Source organism: Microcaecilia unicolor, chromosome 1, assembly GCF_901765095.1.
Source record: "Microcaecilia unicolor chromosome 1, aMicUni1.1, whole genome shotgun sequence".
NCBI lineage: Eukaryota > Metazoa > Chordata > Amphibia > Gymnophiona > Siphonopidae > Microcaecilia > Microcaecilia unicolor.
Window position 1 is genome coordinate 468723692 of NC_044031.1, and position 15874 is coordinate 468739565.

The window sequence follows — 15874 nt, forward strand, 5'->3', positions numbered from 1 at the left end:
GTTATAGGTGGAATATACATTTTAAAATAAATAAATATTTTAATAAAATATAAACATAAACACCCCTCAGCTAGCACAGGGATGGAACCACTCCATTATGAAGAAAGGCTAAACAGGTTAGGACAGGGGTGTCAAACTGCCATCCTGGAGGACTATAAACCAGTCTGACTTTCAGGATATCCCTAATCAATATTCATGAAAAATATTTGAATTCAATGGGAGACAATGCATGTAAATATATCTTATGTAAGTAAATTCTTTAACCCTTTCATGCCCATAATATTTCCATGCTCATAAATGAATAATCTATTGTTCATCCTGAAAATCTATCTGGTTTGCAGCCGTCCTGGATTACAATGTAACACCCTAAGGTTAGCGATGTTAAGCTTCGACAAGAGACTGAGAGGAGATATAGTAAGAGTGTATAAAATATAATGGGGATTAGTTTCTTACCCTATGGGACTAGGTGACAGGCCTTAAAACTTACTGGTGGTAGATTTTAAACTAATTTAAGAATGCACAATTAAATTATGGAATTGTTGCTAGGGAATCTGATCAAAGCTATATAGCCAAGCTGAAAAATGCTTTGGGCAAGTTTCTGGAGGATAAGTCCCTTAACAATTGTTAGCCAGACAGGCTGCAGGTATCTCCACCTCTTTCTTCTGGGAATGAGCAACTTGGAAGAAACTTTCCTATTAGGATTTGCAGGGCACACTACTTTTCAAAGGGCTTGGACTGCCCCTGCCGGAGACAAAAGGCTAGGCTCAAAAGACCATTGTTCTGAGCTCACATGACACATCCCGTGCTTTTACGTTTCACTTAGATATTCTTCAAGGGGTCTCAGGAGATGTTGATGACCCTTTGTTAAACTAATCTTTGAAAATGAAGAGTTTCTCACTGAGCAACATAACACACAGTAAAATAGGACAGGATGGCAAATATATAGTAACATAGTAAATGACATCAGATAAAGACCTGTAGCCCATCTGCCCAACAAGGTGGGCAGAGTGTACCTGCCTCTCCAAGCAGGTTACAGCCCACTATGCCCTGTTTACAGTGTGAGGGTAATTTAAGTTTTGCATCCTTATTCTATATAGGGATCTTCTGTGTTTCTCCCACGCATTTTTGAATTCCATCACTGTTTTTGTCCCCACATATTGCTTCTACCACTCAGTCTGCCCAGCCTGGCATAGACGTAGTGCGAGCTGGTTGATAAAAAAACATTCTTAGCACATCACTGGACTAGACAACAAGTCACCTTGAATTCTAAGTAACAGCCCTCCTTTAATAAGTCCATAATGTCAATATTGATTAGCAAATGCTAGCATGCTGTGCATAACTGAGTTTTGTATTTTAACTTAAATTTAGTGCATGACCTTTTTTTACCCAGCTGGTTATGAAATTATTCAAACTAATATTTTCTTCTTGTTGACAGGAGTAACACAAAGCAAAGAGATTGTCTTTCCTGCCAGTAAAGAACCTGCATTTGTTACTGTTCCTGGGAACAGCTTTGCAGACCCATTTTCATTTGTCCCAGGGACATGGATTGTGAACATTATGGCAGAAGACATCCTCTTGGTAAGAGAGGCTGATTTTAGAACTTAAGATGCATGCAAGCCTGTACAATAATTTCTTAAGAGTGATAAAGTAGACTTTTATTGCTACCCCCATGTCATTTTTTCTGTTATTACTGTAGAATTATACAGTGTCTATCCTTCAAAAAGAATCCAAATGTGCTTTAAGCTCCATTTTACACAGGGTACCTAGGCTGGATATAGAATGCTCAAGCTGGGTTGTTCACAATTTCCAGCCTATTTTACAAAATGCCACTATCCCTTAATTCTACAATCTTAACGCCTAAATGTTAAATGCCATTTGCACACTAAAATTATTGAATATTAGCATTTACATGCATGAACACCCTAATTCTATAAAAGTCACCAAAAATGGCATGTGCAATTTAATTGAATAATGAGCTTAGTGCCAATAACTGGCTTTTTATCAAGCAATTATTGGCACTGATTAGATTTAATTGGAACTTTCACACGTAAATATAGGCATGGGATCTGCGCCTAAATTTTATGCGCCAGTTTTTAAAAAAGGGCCGTGGAAATGGGAGGGTGAAGGGTGGAATGGGGGTATTCCTAGCATTTATGCAAGTTATAGAATACAGGGGATACACACCCAATTTAGGCATGTACATTTGTGCCAAATTTCAGTTGGTGCAAACGGTTACACCTAAAATTAGGCTCGAGTCCCAGGCGTAAATGCTATTCTATAAACCATTTCTAAGTGCAGCTTATAGAACAGTGTTTTTTTCAGTGTCATATATAGAATTCACCCCGAACTATATAAATGAGCATGCAAAAGGGGAGGGCGTTGGTTGGGGGGGATATTAATCAAAATAAGTTTGTGATAATTGCGCTTTTGTAATGTTATTTTTCTTTTTGCAATAAAAATGATTAAACATAAATGAGCATGCAAGTCACACAGCCTGCCATTGCTCATGTGCAACTTTCTTTTAAATTAGTCCCCTTATTTTCTTACCTATTTGTTCCATCTTTGCTTACACCCTCTGCTATCTATTACAATGTTTTATTGTGTATTGTGTTGACGTTGTAATGTAGCATACTATGCCATACTTTGCATTGTTATTTGAATATTTTTACTGATGTAATTGTTTATTGCTTATGTTTGATCTATGTTTGACTTATTCTTGCTGTACATGCCTTGAGTGAATTCGTTAAAAAAAGGCGGTAAATAAATCCTAATAAATAAACAAATTGCAAAAGGGTGTTCACGAGGGAGGTACATGTAAGTCATAGAATGCTGTTATTTATGTGCTAACTGCTACATTTAGGTGCATTCATTTAGATCTGCTATTGTGCACACCTAAATATTGACGTGTAAGTGCCGACCACTAGTATTCCATAATGGATTAGGCACACAAAACTGCCACTATAGAATTCATGCTCAGCAGGGCTGCATTGTGGCAGCTCAATTTTGGCACATTTTACAGAATTTCCCCAGTGTGGAGCCTTTTGTAAAATACATATAAGAATGGCAGCAGGGCACATGTATTTACAAGCACATCCAGCAGAAACAGCCATTTTAGAAGAAAACACATTCTGAAAAAGAGCAGCATTACTCCATGGCTTGTACATGCCAGCACCAGAGTTTACCTATATAAATGCCGATTAGCATACGCTAACGACCTGAGCTTGCATGTGTTGCATTTCACAAAAATATATAGCAGTCATCAATTAAGGAGGCAAGCTTCTAAAGTTCAATTCTTACATTTTGTGGTCATGTAAAAAAATAAAACAGGAGGTTAAGTACAACTTCTCCCTCAATCTGAGACAAACAGTTTTCCAAAACTTCTATGTGCCTCAAAGCTGGTGCAGAAGCTGATAGGGAAGATTTTTTACAATATACTTACATTCCCGTGCAAAATTGGTAATATATCTATAATTTTTTGTCCTACCCCAATCATGCCCTGAATACATCCCCTCTGAATACGAGCATCCTGCAGCTTGTAGCCATGTAAATAGCGGCACTGAAATGTAGAAATTGCACATGTAAAGAGGGGACGGGAGCAAGAAGAGTGATTTTTTTTAATTATCCAATTACAATTGAGTGGATGGAGATAAGGAGAGACAAAGAGCTCTTTTTATTAAGGTGCGCTAATGAATTTAGCGTGTGCTAACAATTAGTGCATGCTAAATCCATTATCGCACCTTAGTAAAAGGAGCCCTTATTGACTTATCTGTGTTCACACAGCAAGCAGAAACTGTCCCACCTTGGCTAAGCTTGCTGTGTGAATATAGATAAGTCAATAAGGGCTTCCATTTCTTTACACCTCCCAACACACAAAATGAGCAAACATAATCACAATAAATCTAGGGATAGATTTATTAAAGCACCATTAATGCATATTATCTCCAAACTCAAATTCTCTTAAGCTGGTTTAAAATGCTAAAACAGGTTTAAAAGCTTAGATTACACTTCAGGCAGAGCCTCAATGAGCATGGATCAGACAGTGCAGGATCCAGTCTAGATCTGAACTTGTATCTTCCTGTCACAAATGGGAATTTCCAAGGACATAGGTTTTAGCCCTTGTAACAGGACCAGAAGATATGCTTTCTGTATTACCTCATCACTTTGGCACCCAGCGTAATGCTTGACTCACCCAGGTCTCAGCTTTTTCAGTGAGCTGCTGCTGGGTTTGACTGTAGTAGCAAAGATGAAGATGATACCCCCTAGACAAGAGTCTGCTAAGTGATGTAATGTCCTTTCTCTGTCCAAGATTTTGAGACTTTGAAGATTGTAGGATATATTTTATTTATTTAGATTTTGCTCACACCTTTTTCAGTAGTAGCTCAAGGTGAGTTACATGCAAGTACACTGGATATTTCTCTATCCCAGGAGGGCTCACAATCTAAGTTTGCACCTGAGGGTTAAGTGACTTGCCCAAGATCACAAGGAGCAGCAGTGGGATTTGAACTGGCCACCTCTGGATTACAAGACTGGTGCTCTGACCACCAGGCTACTCCTCTGGTTTAATGGAGCTTCTTTTCTGACACATGCATAACAGACAAATTATCAGATTCTCCAATAAATATATTCAGGTATTCAGCACCACAATTTGAATAAAGTGGTCAGTGGTGGAACATTTGGAATCTGGCAAAATTTAGTCTGCTATCCAGATAACTTATGTGGATCACTTAGGGCAGCCTTGTATTTGTCATGTTGTCTGGATATGTGATTGTAGTGGAGGAGTAGGCTAATGGTTAGTGCAGCAGTCTTTGATTCTGGCAACCAGGGTTCAATTCCCACTACAGCTCCTTGTGACCTTGGGCAAGTCACCTAACACTCCATTGCCCCAGGTACAAAAAGCTTAGATTGTGAGCCCCCTAGGGACAGCAAAAAGTACCTGTATGTAATGTGCATAGCACTATAGAAATGATTAGTAGTATTGGATACTACTAATATATGGGCAGTTACCATATCTTATTCTTACTAGGGACCATATATATATATATACCCTTCAGATTTAATAGTCCTCGATCTGTTAGTCAATGCATTTACTCCATCACAATCTACAACTTATATAAGTTTTCAAAATACATTTATTTAACTGTTATAAATTTTTCAAAACTTTTCCAATATAGCCACAGTGGTGCTTGACTGTCCAATAATTATTTTTTGGCGATTTGTATGGCACCAAATTCCTCATCGGCTTCTAAATAATCATTTTAGTATATTTAAAGCACTCAACTTAGATATATTCGGACTGGGGGCTCAAAGCTGTCCGACATGCATGTTTCGCCTGCTAGGCTGTGTCAAGGACCTCCCCCTTATGCCGTTCTAGCGCCAGCTCAACTAGATAATTTCCAGGATTTTTTGACCTGTGGTGGGGGGAGGAAGGGAGAGATGCCAGATCTGAGGGGGGGGGGGAGAGAGAGACTCCAAACTGGGAGGTGAGGGGAGAGGGAGACATGCTGGCCCCAGGGTAGAGGGCTGGGGTGGCAGAGAAGGAGAGAGGGAGACACAATGGCCTGAGGTGGAGGGTGCTGGAGGAAGGGAAAAAAGAGAGGAGAAGCTGGATATGAATAGGGACACAGAGAAGAGATGTTGGGCATGGAGGAAGCACAGGGACACGGACACAGAGAGGTGATTCTGGACACAGGGAAAGGGATACGGACACTGAGGGAAGATGCTGGACAGGGCAAGATAGGGACACAGAGGAGAAATGCTAAATATGGGGGGAGGATAGAGACACTGAAAGGGCAGATGCTGATCTTGGGGGGGGGGGGATAAGGAGTGAAACAGATAGAAGACACTGGACAAGGCTCTGTTATTCTCAGCTGCAAGATGGTTGGTGAACATGGCGAGAGAAGAAATGTCAAATGGACGGGGGACCCTGGAGAGTTAGGAAAGACACTGGGACCAAAGCAAATGGAAAGATAAAATGCTCAGACAACAAAGGTTAAAAAAAAGATATTTTGTTCTGAATTTATTAATTTGACAATGTCAGCTTTGGGTAATGCACATCTCTGATATCTTGTATTTCAGTTTCTATTTCTCTAGTTTTGCCACGTATGCAGAATCTGACTTCTTGAGCTTTCCAGTTCATTTTTGCTTTCATAATTCTACTGATCTGTGGTCCCCTCTCCTCCACCCCCACTTGGAAGAGATGATGTTATAGGGGCCCCATCCTAATTCTGTTCCTTGAACTGATGGCCCTGCAGATACATTGTCTATTGTGGCTGTCCATGAATTTGTTGCATATCAGTGAGGAGAGCTGAATGAATTGTGCTGGCATTAATTGGTAATTTTTTCCTTCACTAGGATTACATGGTGCTTCTACCTAGTGATTACTATGAAGCTCCCATCTTGCAGCTGAGAGTAACAGAGCCTTGTAGCTATCTAGGGCGTGATGGAGACAAGTAAGTTCAGCTGTAAATTATGCCTTGCTAACCTTGTGTGAGAACAGAACATTGTCTGGTCTGGTACCAATGCAACATGGCCTTCATGCAACAGCAGCTGCCATCATAAACACACGAGGAATCAATCACTAACAGTTAAGGCATGCTAATGCTGTTAACAAATGTTATTGGCCACAGGGCTAATAATAGACATTAATGGCATTAGTGCACATTAACAGCTAGTGAACGACTGCCAGAATAATGTAACAGTCCTTGAAAGAGTCAAGTACCAGTGGTTTTAATTAGCTTTAAAATGTGATCTCAGCGATTTTTTTTATTTACAAGAAATCATAATTTCTTTTCGGAACTGTCCATGTCCTTTCTTTCACCTTACAGTTGCTTGCTTTATCAGCACTTGCCAATGGACAGATTCTCCTGTGGCCTGGCTGTTGAGGGGTCATACTTTTCACAGGGCAGAGAAAGAGAGCAGATAGTGCTGCGTCAGCTAATTCCAAAGCATCCGGTGATGGCACACATCAGCGGAAGACAGGTAACACCCTCCTCTTGCTACCAGCAGAAGCTAATTACTCTAAGTTTAAAAAAAAAATAATAAATGATCGGATGAAATAATCTGCAGCAAGGCCTTAAAAATTGCACAGATTGAGTGAGGAAGAGTTGGTAATGTTGATGCTGAAGTACTTCAACTGTACCTTTTGTGTTGGAACTGTATTCAGAATTTAATTTTAGAGTTTGTTTAGTACAGGATAGCAGCTGGCAAGATAGGTATCACAGTAAGATAAAAGCACCCCTCTGCTGCCCACTACAGGAAGGAGGTGGTACAGCCCCTGCCATTTAAATGTCCTAAAATGTATAGCACTGGTTCAAAAATCAAATGATTTCTTGTTTGAAGCAAGGCTTCTATGTTGAGCCACCAAGGGATTTTCAAAGATATTAAAGCTACTATAGCTGCTTCCTTATAGAAAAATAAAGGGTCCTTCCATAAACAAAGCCTAAGACAAACAAGATAATTGTAGTGGAAGCAAACATTAAAGACAGTCCACCCAATACTTAAAACCATTTAACCAACCAGGAATGGCTCCTGGCTGGTTAAATGGCACTTAACTGGCTATTCAACAATAGTCAGCCAGAGATCGCTGTTATCTCCCACTGAATACTGCTGGTCAGCGCTTAGCAGATAACCGGTTATTTCGCACAATACAACTGACTATCTGCTAATATTCAGCAGATCACCGGCTACGTTTGGTAGCCAAATTCGGCCACCAAAATAGCAGGCCAATTTTTGACCAGTTTCAACTTAATTGGCCAGTGCTGAATATCGATTTGGCCAGTTAAGTTAAAACAGGCCCAAAATACTCAGATATTCAATGCCGGTCACCGGAAATGGCTTGGCATTGAATATCCGGGCTCAATGCCAACTGCAGGAGTCAGCCCGGTTAGCTTTCATGGTCTGAATATCGGGCCCAATAAGTTTCCCATGTCATTTCTTGTCATTTTTAAGCCAAAATAACAGGGAAAATTCTGAAATGTTATTTCCTGTGTTATCTATAGTTCACGATTGCTTGAAAATGCACACTGTTTATCAATAGGTGCTCTACTATGCAATAATGCACCCTGTTACACAATAGGTTGCACTGTGGAGTAGACAGCTACACAGGAATAGGGACTGTGGGAATCCTTCCGAACCTGTGGGAGTCCCGCAGAGATGGAAAAAGTTACCACAGGATTCCCACGAGGATGGAAGAAGTTGCTGCAGGATTCCTGCGTGAGTGTAGTCAAAATCTCTTGCAACACCAGAATGAGGCTTGGAATGCCCAGAGAGAAGCCAGAAAACCAGACTGAGGCTTGGGGCACTCTTTGGTTGAATTGTAAATATCCCCCCCCCCCAAAAAAAAAAAAATCACAGGAGGCTATTGTGGTCGGGAGGAAATCGAGGGCTGCAAGCGAGTAAGTAATAGCATCAACTCTGATGGGTACGGGTGGAGGTGGAGGAGATTAATTGCGGGATATGGGTAGGGATGGAATGGATCTTAGCGGGTACGAGTGGGTATGGGTTAGATTTCAGTAGGGATGGGTGAAATTTCTGTCCCTGTGTAACTCTATACTGTGGAGCAGTGTGGTGCAGTATTTGAGCAATAGGGGCACACTATGAACAGTATTGTGCATTATTGCACAGTGGTCATGCACTGTTGAAAAACTTTTGCCTCTAAAACAAATGAATATGAAATATCTCCCATAAATTAAACGGGAAACCCACGTGTCACTAAGATGTCTTTTTACTAAGGTGCGTAAAGTTGTTAATGCACAACTTTCTGCACATTAAGGACTACCACACAAGCATACCAACTGTTAGTGCAGTGTCATGCTGCTTAGTGCGTAAAAAGTCACACATTAATCATATGTCATAGTGGGCAGGGACTATGTAATACAGTTATGCCCAGATGATCAAAAAACCCGCGCTGTTCCAAACAGCACTCTAAAAATAGCATGGAACAGAATGGGGCATTACTTCCTCTATGATCAGAGATAATAGCATGCAAATTTATATGCACTATTATCTCTGATTATAGGGTAAAAGTGTGGGAGGATTGTGCCTGAGCGTGCACTCAGACACAATCCTCCTGCACTTGTTTGACAGGTCCGGGCTGTCAAAAGCCCAGACATGTCAAACACAAGGGCTGGAGGTCCATGGGACCACCATACCCCCTAAAACAGTAAGGCCTTGGTGTCCTAGTGCCCCCACCCCCCTGACTTCCTGACACAAGTTCATGGGGTGCTGGAGATCTGGTGAGGGCACTAGGCCATCAGGGCCTTACTGTTTCGGGGGGTATGGTGGTCCCATGGACCTCCAACCCCTGTGTTTGACATGTCTGGGCTTTTGACAGCCCAGACCTGTTAAACAAGTGCAGAAGGATTGTGCATGAGCGCATTCCCTCCTCTTCCAGTGTCGCCTTGAAAATGGTGTTGCCACCTGAGGCTTGTTTATTCATTTAAAAATTATTCCTACTCTGTCCAATTTCTAATGCCTTATTTTTGGTAGATTTCAAAAATAGAACAAAAATATAAAATACAAGCAAATTAATCTATTGCTTGTTTGATTCCACATGGGAAAGTTCTGTCTGTTCAACATACAAAACAAAGACATTGTAGCTCTGCCCGTGTAGCTGCAAGTCAGCCACCAACAGCCAAAATACAAGTGTCTCCATGGTCAAATCTACATAACCCAGCCATACCTTTACTGTTTGGTTCAGCAGCTGTAATGAGGCCCGCCCTCCCTGCTGTCCAGCCTGACAAAGGAAGAACCGAAGATTTTTGTCTTTCTCCACCACATGACTGGTGCGATGTTAAACAGCCAGAGGCCCACTGTGTCTATGTGCATGATTCCACAGGCTGGATATGAAGAAAGCTTTAGGTTGATTTCATTTCTGTCAGTATCTAGTAGCTAGTGCAGTCTTTGTTTACTCTATTTTGTGCATTTAATTTAAACTAATTTAACAGATGCATTTATAGCCTGCATTATCAAAACAGATCAAGGCAGATAATGATTTTAAAACATAGTTACAGTTAATCCATTTTCCATTACAATATTTAATGATAGCCCCGAATAAAGACATTTTCAGAAAAGCCAGGTTTTCAAATAACACCTACAAATTCGATAACAGTCTATAGATCTCAGTTCCTTACAATGGCATTCTAAGCCTCAGGGCCCCTACCTATAATAGTCTTGCTTGATGTCATTACCATATGACAAATTCTTGTGTTTGGTAATGTAAGCTATATTTCTTGATTCAAGCATAAACGTCTTGATAGAAGATATAAAGATATAAAATGTATAAGATATTTGAGGCTAAGACCATATAAGATTCTAACAATAAAAATAAGCAGTTTGACCTTAATCCAAGCTTTCACAGGGAGCCAGTGATGCTGTGCTAGATATGGAGTCATTTGCTTTACTGGCTTTCCGCACATCACTAATTTTGCTTCCACATTCTGTAAGGCTTGCAGTCTGTGTGTTTGCCTTTTTGGGAGGCCCAGCATTACAATATTGCAGTAGTCTTAAATAAGATTACACTACTGCCTGGATGTGTACTTCTACTTGTCCTATTGAGCCTTCCAAGAAAATCAAAACTACAAGTTCATGCATGTAGTAGGCTAACATGAGGACTGGTATAGTCTGTTCCTTATGACATGGAATCAGGATGCAAACCTACTGATGGCTGTGATCAAAGTTCCTTGATCCTGAAGAGTACCCAGCATGTTCTTGCACTGTTCCTTAACAGGTTGACTTCCACCTGCAAGTGAGTATCCCACAAGTTGGCCGCTATGTGATTGTCATAGAATATGCCAATGAAGATGAGCAGGTGTACGATGTTACTGTAATCATAGACCATAGTCCCGGAGCAGTTGTTGAAGCTAGAGCAAGTCTATACAGCTGCAAATACAGGTGAGCATGGAAAGTCAAGCCATACCTTCCCCTCTTTGAAAATCAGAACCATCACAGGGTCACCTTATACTGCACAACTTCATGAATCCTTCTTAGCCTGCTGGCTTACCATTCTTTGATTTCTTCTGAACTAGCAGTGACTGAACCTGGGCAATTTGTCCCGTTATTTCTATGGTGCTGTTTTCCAGTTTGTCACTGCTGCTGACAGAGACCTGTTGCATGTCTGGGCATGCACAGCATTGTACACAAAGGACCAGGTTCAGTAACTGGCACCCAAATATGGACACCGGAAAAAATCAACATGGAGCACCCTTCTATAAAGGGCACAGACTCATACTTATAGCCCTAACCTCGCCTGAATTTGAGCACCGATATTTATGCCTACTGAAACCCGGTGTAAATGCCAGCACCCAACTATTGGCATTTGAGCGCAGGAATGATACTATTCTATAACTCCACATGCAATTTTTTGGAACACTCCTGCATCGCCTTTAGCCATGCCCCCTTTTGAGTTGCACACTAGGATTTAGGAGCGCAGAGTTGTAGAACAGTGCCCAGGAAATTGCAAGCACAGATATTTAGTAATGACAATTAACTGAAATAATTAATTGTTAACACCAATCTATTGCAATTAATTGGCTTGTAAGCCAGTTAATTTGCGCACATATCTTTGATTGGCACCAGAGGAAAACGCCTAAAAGACCGTCACTCAATATTCACACAGGACAAATAAGGGACTAGAGTTATTTTTTTGTGGGAATGATTAAAAAGAAACAAAAACATGGGTACTGAACAGGTGAACAAGGGGTTATTAATCAGCCTCAAACAGGTGGGCTTTCAGTCTAGATTTGAATAGGGCCAGAGACAGAGCATGACATGCCAACTCATGAAGTCTATTCACGCTGCAAGATACAGGAAACAAAGTCTGGAGTTGGCAGTGGAGGAGAAGGAATACGTAAGAGTGAGTTACCAGATGAACGGAGTTCCCGGGGAGGGGTGTAGGGAGTGATAAGAGAGGAGAGATACTGAGGAGCTGCATAATGCATGCACTTGTAAGTCAGCAAGAGAAGTTTGAACTATATACAGAAAGAGATAGAGAGGCAATGAAATTACTTGAAGAGAGGGGTTATGGGAGTGTAGCAACACTGGTAGAAGATAAGTTGTGTAGCAGAATTTTGAATAGATTGAAGATGAGAGAGATGGTTTAGTGGGAGAGCTGTGAGAAACAAGTTTCAGTAATCTAAACTTGAAGTGATGAGAGTGTGGATAAAGGTGTTGGTAGTGTGTTGAGAAAGGAGGGGACAAATTTTGATGATCTTATAGAGAAAGAAACAACAGGTTTTAGCAGAGTGTTGGATATGTGCATAGAAAGAGAGAGAGGAGTCAAAGATGACCCCAAGGTTACGAGCTAAGGAGACAGGGAGGATGAGATTGTTAGCCACAGAATAGAGAATGGGGGAAGAAGAGAGGTCGGTTTAGGGAGAAAGATAAGAAGTTCAGTCTTGGCCATGTTCAGTTTTAGATAGTAGTGAGACATCCAGGCAGCAATGTCAGACCAGCAGGCTGAGACTGGGGCCTGGATTCTTGTTGATATTTCTAGTATGAAGAGGTAGAACTGGGAGTCATCACCATACAGATAATACTGAAAACCATGGAAGGAGATCAGAGCACCAAGGGAATAAGTATATAGAGAGAAGAGAAGTGGTCCCAAAATAGAGCCATGAAGTACACCAACTGATAGTGGGATAGCAGTGGAGGAGGTTCCACCAGAGCACACACTAAAAGTGCGATGAGTGTACACTTAACTGCATGGATGACAAAATTCTATAAATGTAAGCGTGCAAAAGGTGCTAAAATTTAGACAACCTGTTGAGTAAGGGAAAGTGTACCTATAGTCACTGACAGAAAAACATAACAAACCATTGCAGTTGATCACCTTTCCCAGTATTGCAGTCTCATTACTGCCGACAACCTGGAAATCCAAAGAGTGCCTCATGTTGTTTATCTTGAATAACTTTATTCATCACGTCAGTCAGAAAGACAAATAATTGATAAATTCCTAACATGTTTCATGAGGGCAGAGAGAGCATTTCCTGGTGGATTTTTACTGAACAGGAACTGTTCTGTTCTCCTGGCCAACATGATGAATCCTGGGCCAATGTCTGCATCAGCAAGTTGGAATATTCTTCACCTCCTATCAGACTCCAGGTAGATGGCACAACATCAACTGTGGAATTTTCTTCATAACTGAAATTACATTACATTACATTAAATAATTGAGTACCACTGTAGCTAACAAGACAGGGGAGGGTGGTGAAGACAACTCTGGACCGAAATGTACATAATATATTTCCAATTGCAGATTTCTCTGCCGCAGCATCGTTGTGGACACTTTGAATCGTATTGCAGTGTATGAACTTCTAGCAAATGTGAACATCCACCTTAAGGCCTCATTAATTAATATTCTCCTGGTAAGTTTCCTTACCCTTCTCACCCTGCTTAGTATTCCTAATGTAAAATGCCATGTTGCCTGCCAGAGGTACTGTTTGTTTGTGCATAGCAATTTGGAGATAAGGGAATGGAGGCAAACTGTTTCAGTAACGCATCTCATTTATATGAGCCACAGGGTAAAGTTTTAGCTAGCACTGGCACTAGCTCTTAAATTATGCTTAAATTCAGCACCACCTATCCATACATAGTAACATAACATAGTAGATGATGGCAGAAAAAGACCTGCACGGTCCATCCAGTCTGCCCAACAAGATAACTCATATTTGCTGCTTTTTGTGTATACCCTACTTTGATTTGTACCTGTGCTCTTCAGGGCACAGACCGTATAAGTCTGCCCAGCACTATCCCCGCCTCCCAACCACCTGCCCCTCCTCCCAACCACCGGCTCTGGCACAGACCGTATAAGTCTGCCCAGCACTATCCTCACCTCCCAACCATCAGCCCTGCCTCCCAACCACTGGTTCTGGCACAGACCGTACAAGTCTGTCCAGCACTATCCCCGCCTCCCAACCACCAGTCCCGCTGCCCACCACCGGCTCTGGCACAGACTATCCATTTAGTTCAGGTCATCTATTTGGCAAGCCTTCACTAAACTGATAATTACAGAGATTTTAGGGGGAGATCCAATTTTACAGGGAAAGAATGATTTAATGCTTGCAGGGGAAAAAGGTGCCTGCAATTTTCCAGTATCCCTTCTTCTGACTAGGGATACATTGCATTGCTCTAATAAATTCCCAAGCCATTCATTTACATGCTACTAGTCAGAATTTTCCTTGCACTTCTCAAAGGCATTAAAAAAGTAGTACATAGCATACACAATTCTCTGTTTTTCAGTGTTACATTTACCTGATTTTGTTTATCAAAGCTGAGACTATCACATTTTCCACACCACAGCCTGCAATATGTACAAAGAAAAAAAAACAGACATCTGCCTTAATTCAGGAAAACTGACAGCCTGCCTCACTTCATGAGGCAGAGGAATCTCATGGGTACAACAGTAAACTACGAGCCAGGAATAGTTCTGAGATACAATTCAAATGCTCTCTGATGATGATGATTTTGTGTGTGATCTTGCTATGTGCCTCATATTTCCTAACTGAAATTAGGCCAAATGGTCTTTATATGCCATCATTTTCCCTTATATCATAACCTCTTCTTCCAGAGCTTCCTTTCCACAGAACTAAAGTTCTACATGTTCGCAGTTTTATACCTTTGAATGTCTCTATCATATGCCCCATTCTATAAAGTATATGGGCCCCATATTCAAAATAACCGATCACCTACATCTAAGCACCTAAAGTTAGCTTGCAAAATTTGTCCCCTATCTTTTACCAAAATTAGAAGACTAAAAGATCAATATTTAGGGGGGAATTCATCAAGGGGGCGTTATGGCCTTAACGCACATTAAAGGAATTAGTGTGCGCGAAATGCTAAAAGCCCATAGATATAGAATGGGTTTTAGCATTTAGCGCATGCTAATTCCCTTAATGCACATTAAGGCCATAACGCCCCCTTGATAAATTCCCCCCTAAATTGTTTTTTGGGTAGCATGTCCTGTTACCCAGATAAAAGCATTCATCAGGCCCAGGCAGTGACATTCAGTAGTAATATCTGGCACTGGCAGCTCCTTGTGACTCTGGGCAAGTCACTTAACCCTCCATTGCCCCAGGTACAAATAAGTACCTGTATACAATATGTAAGCCGCATTGAGCCTGCCATGAGTGGGAAAGCGTGGGGTACAAATGTAACAAAAATAAAAATAATAAACTAAAGGTGCTGAACATGTCTGACCGCCTTGTACTATCCGAGTACATAAGTGTTGCCATACTGGGACAGACCGAAGGTCCGTCAAGCCCAGTATCCTGTTTCCAACAGTGACCAATCCAGGTCACAAGCATCTGTCAAGATCCCAACACAGTATAATACATTTTATGCTGCTTTTCCTAGAAATAAGTAGTGGATTTTCCCCAAGTCCATCTTAATAATGGCTTAAGGACTTTTCTTTTAGGAAGCTATCCAAATCTTTTTTAAACCCCACTAAACTAACTGCTTTTACCACATTCTCTGGCAATTAATTCTAGAGTTTAATTACACGGTGAGTGAAGAAATATTTTCTCTTATTCTTTTTAAATTTACTACTTTGTAGCTTCACTGTGTGCCCTCTAGTCCTAGTATTTTTTGAAAGAGTAAACAAACGATTCACGTCTACCCATTCCATTGCACTCCAGGGCAGTCGGAGGGGGGGAATGGAGCCAGAGATTATGTGGGTACTGTCAATATTCAGCACTCCAGGAGATCCATATATTAGTCCTAACTTGCCCGGATAGCTATATGGATCCCAGTGCTCTGTATCGGTGGTACCAGGATAGCTTCTGCTGGCCTCAGAATACCTGGATATTCAGTACTGTTATCCGTATGTGGCCTATCAATGAATATCCCAGTATAGAAGAACCCACGGTAGCCAGCATTTGAA

The 15874-nt window shown here is 41.1% G+C and overlaps 1 protein-coding gene across 1 annotated transcript in view; it reads left to right on the forward strand.

The window, feature by feature from the left end:
* LAMA3 (laminin subunit alpha 3) overlaps positions 1 to 15874 on the forward strand; it is a 407718-nt gene that overhangs the window by 190141 nt on the left and 201703 nt on the right. Inside the window, 5 exon segments of the mRNA XM_030188133.1 lie at positions 1436 to 1578; positions 6352 to 6449; positions 6825 to 6978; positions 10727 to 10890; positions 13253 to 13361. Of these exon segments, the coding sequence (XP_030043993.1) occupies positions 1436 to 1578; positions 6352 to 6449; positions 6825 to 6978; positions 10727 to 10890; positions 13253 to 13361 (668 nt within the window).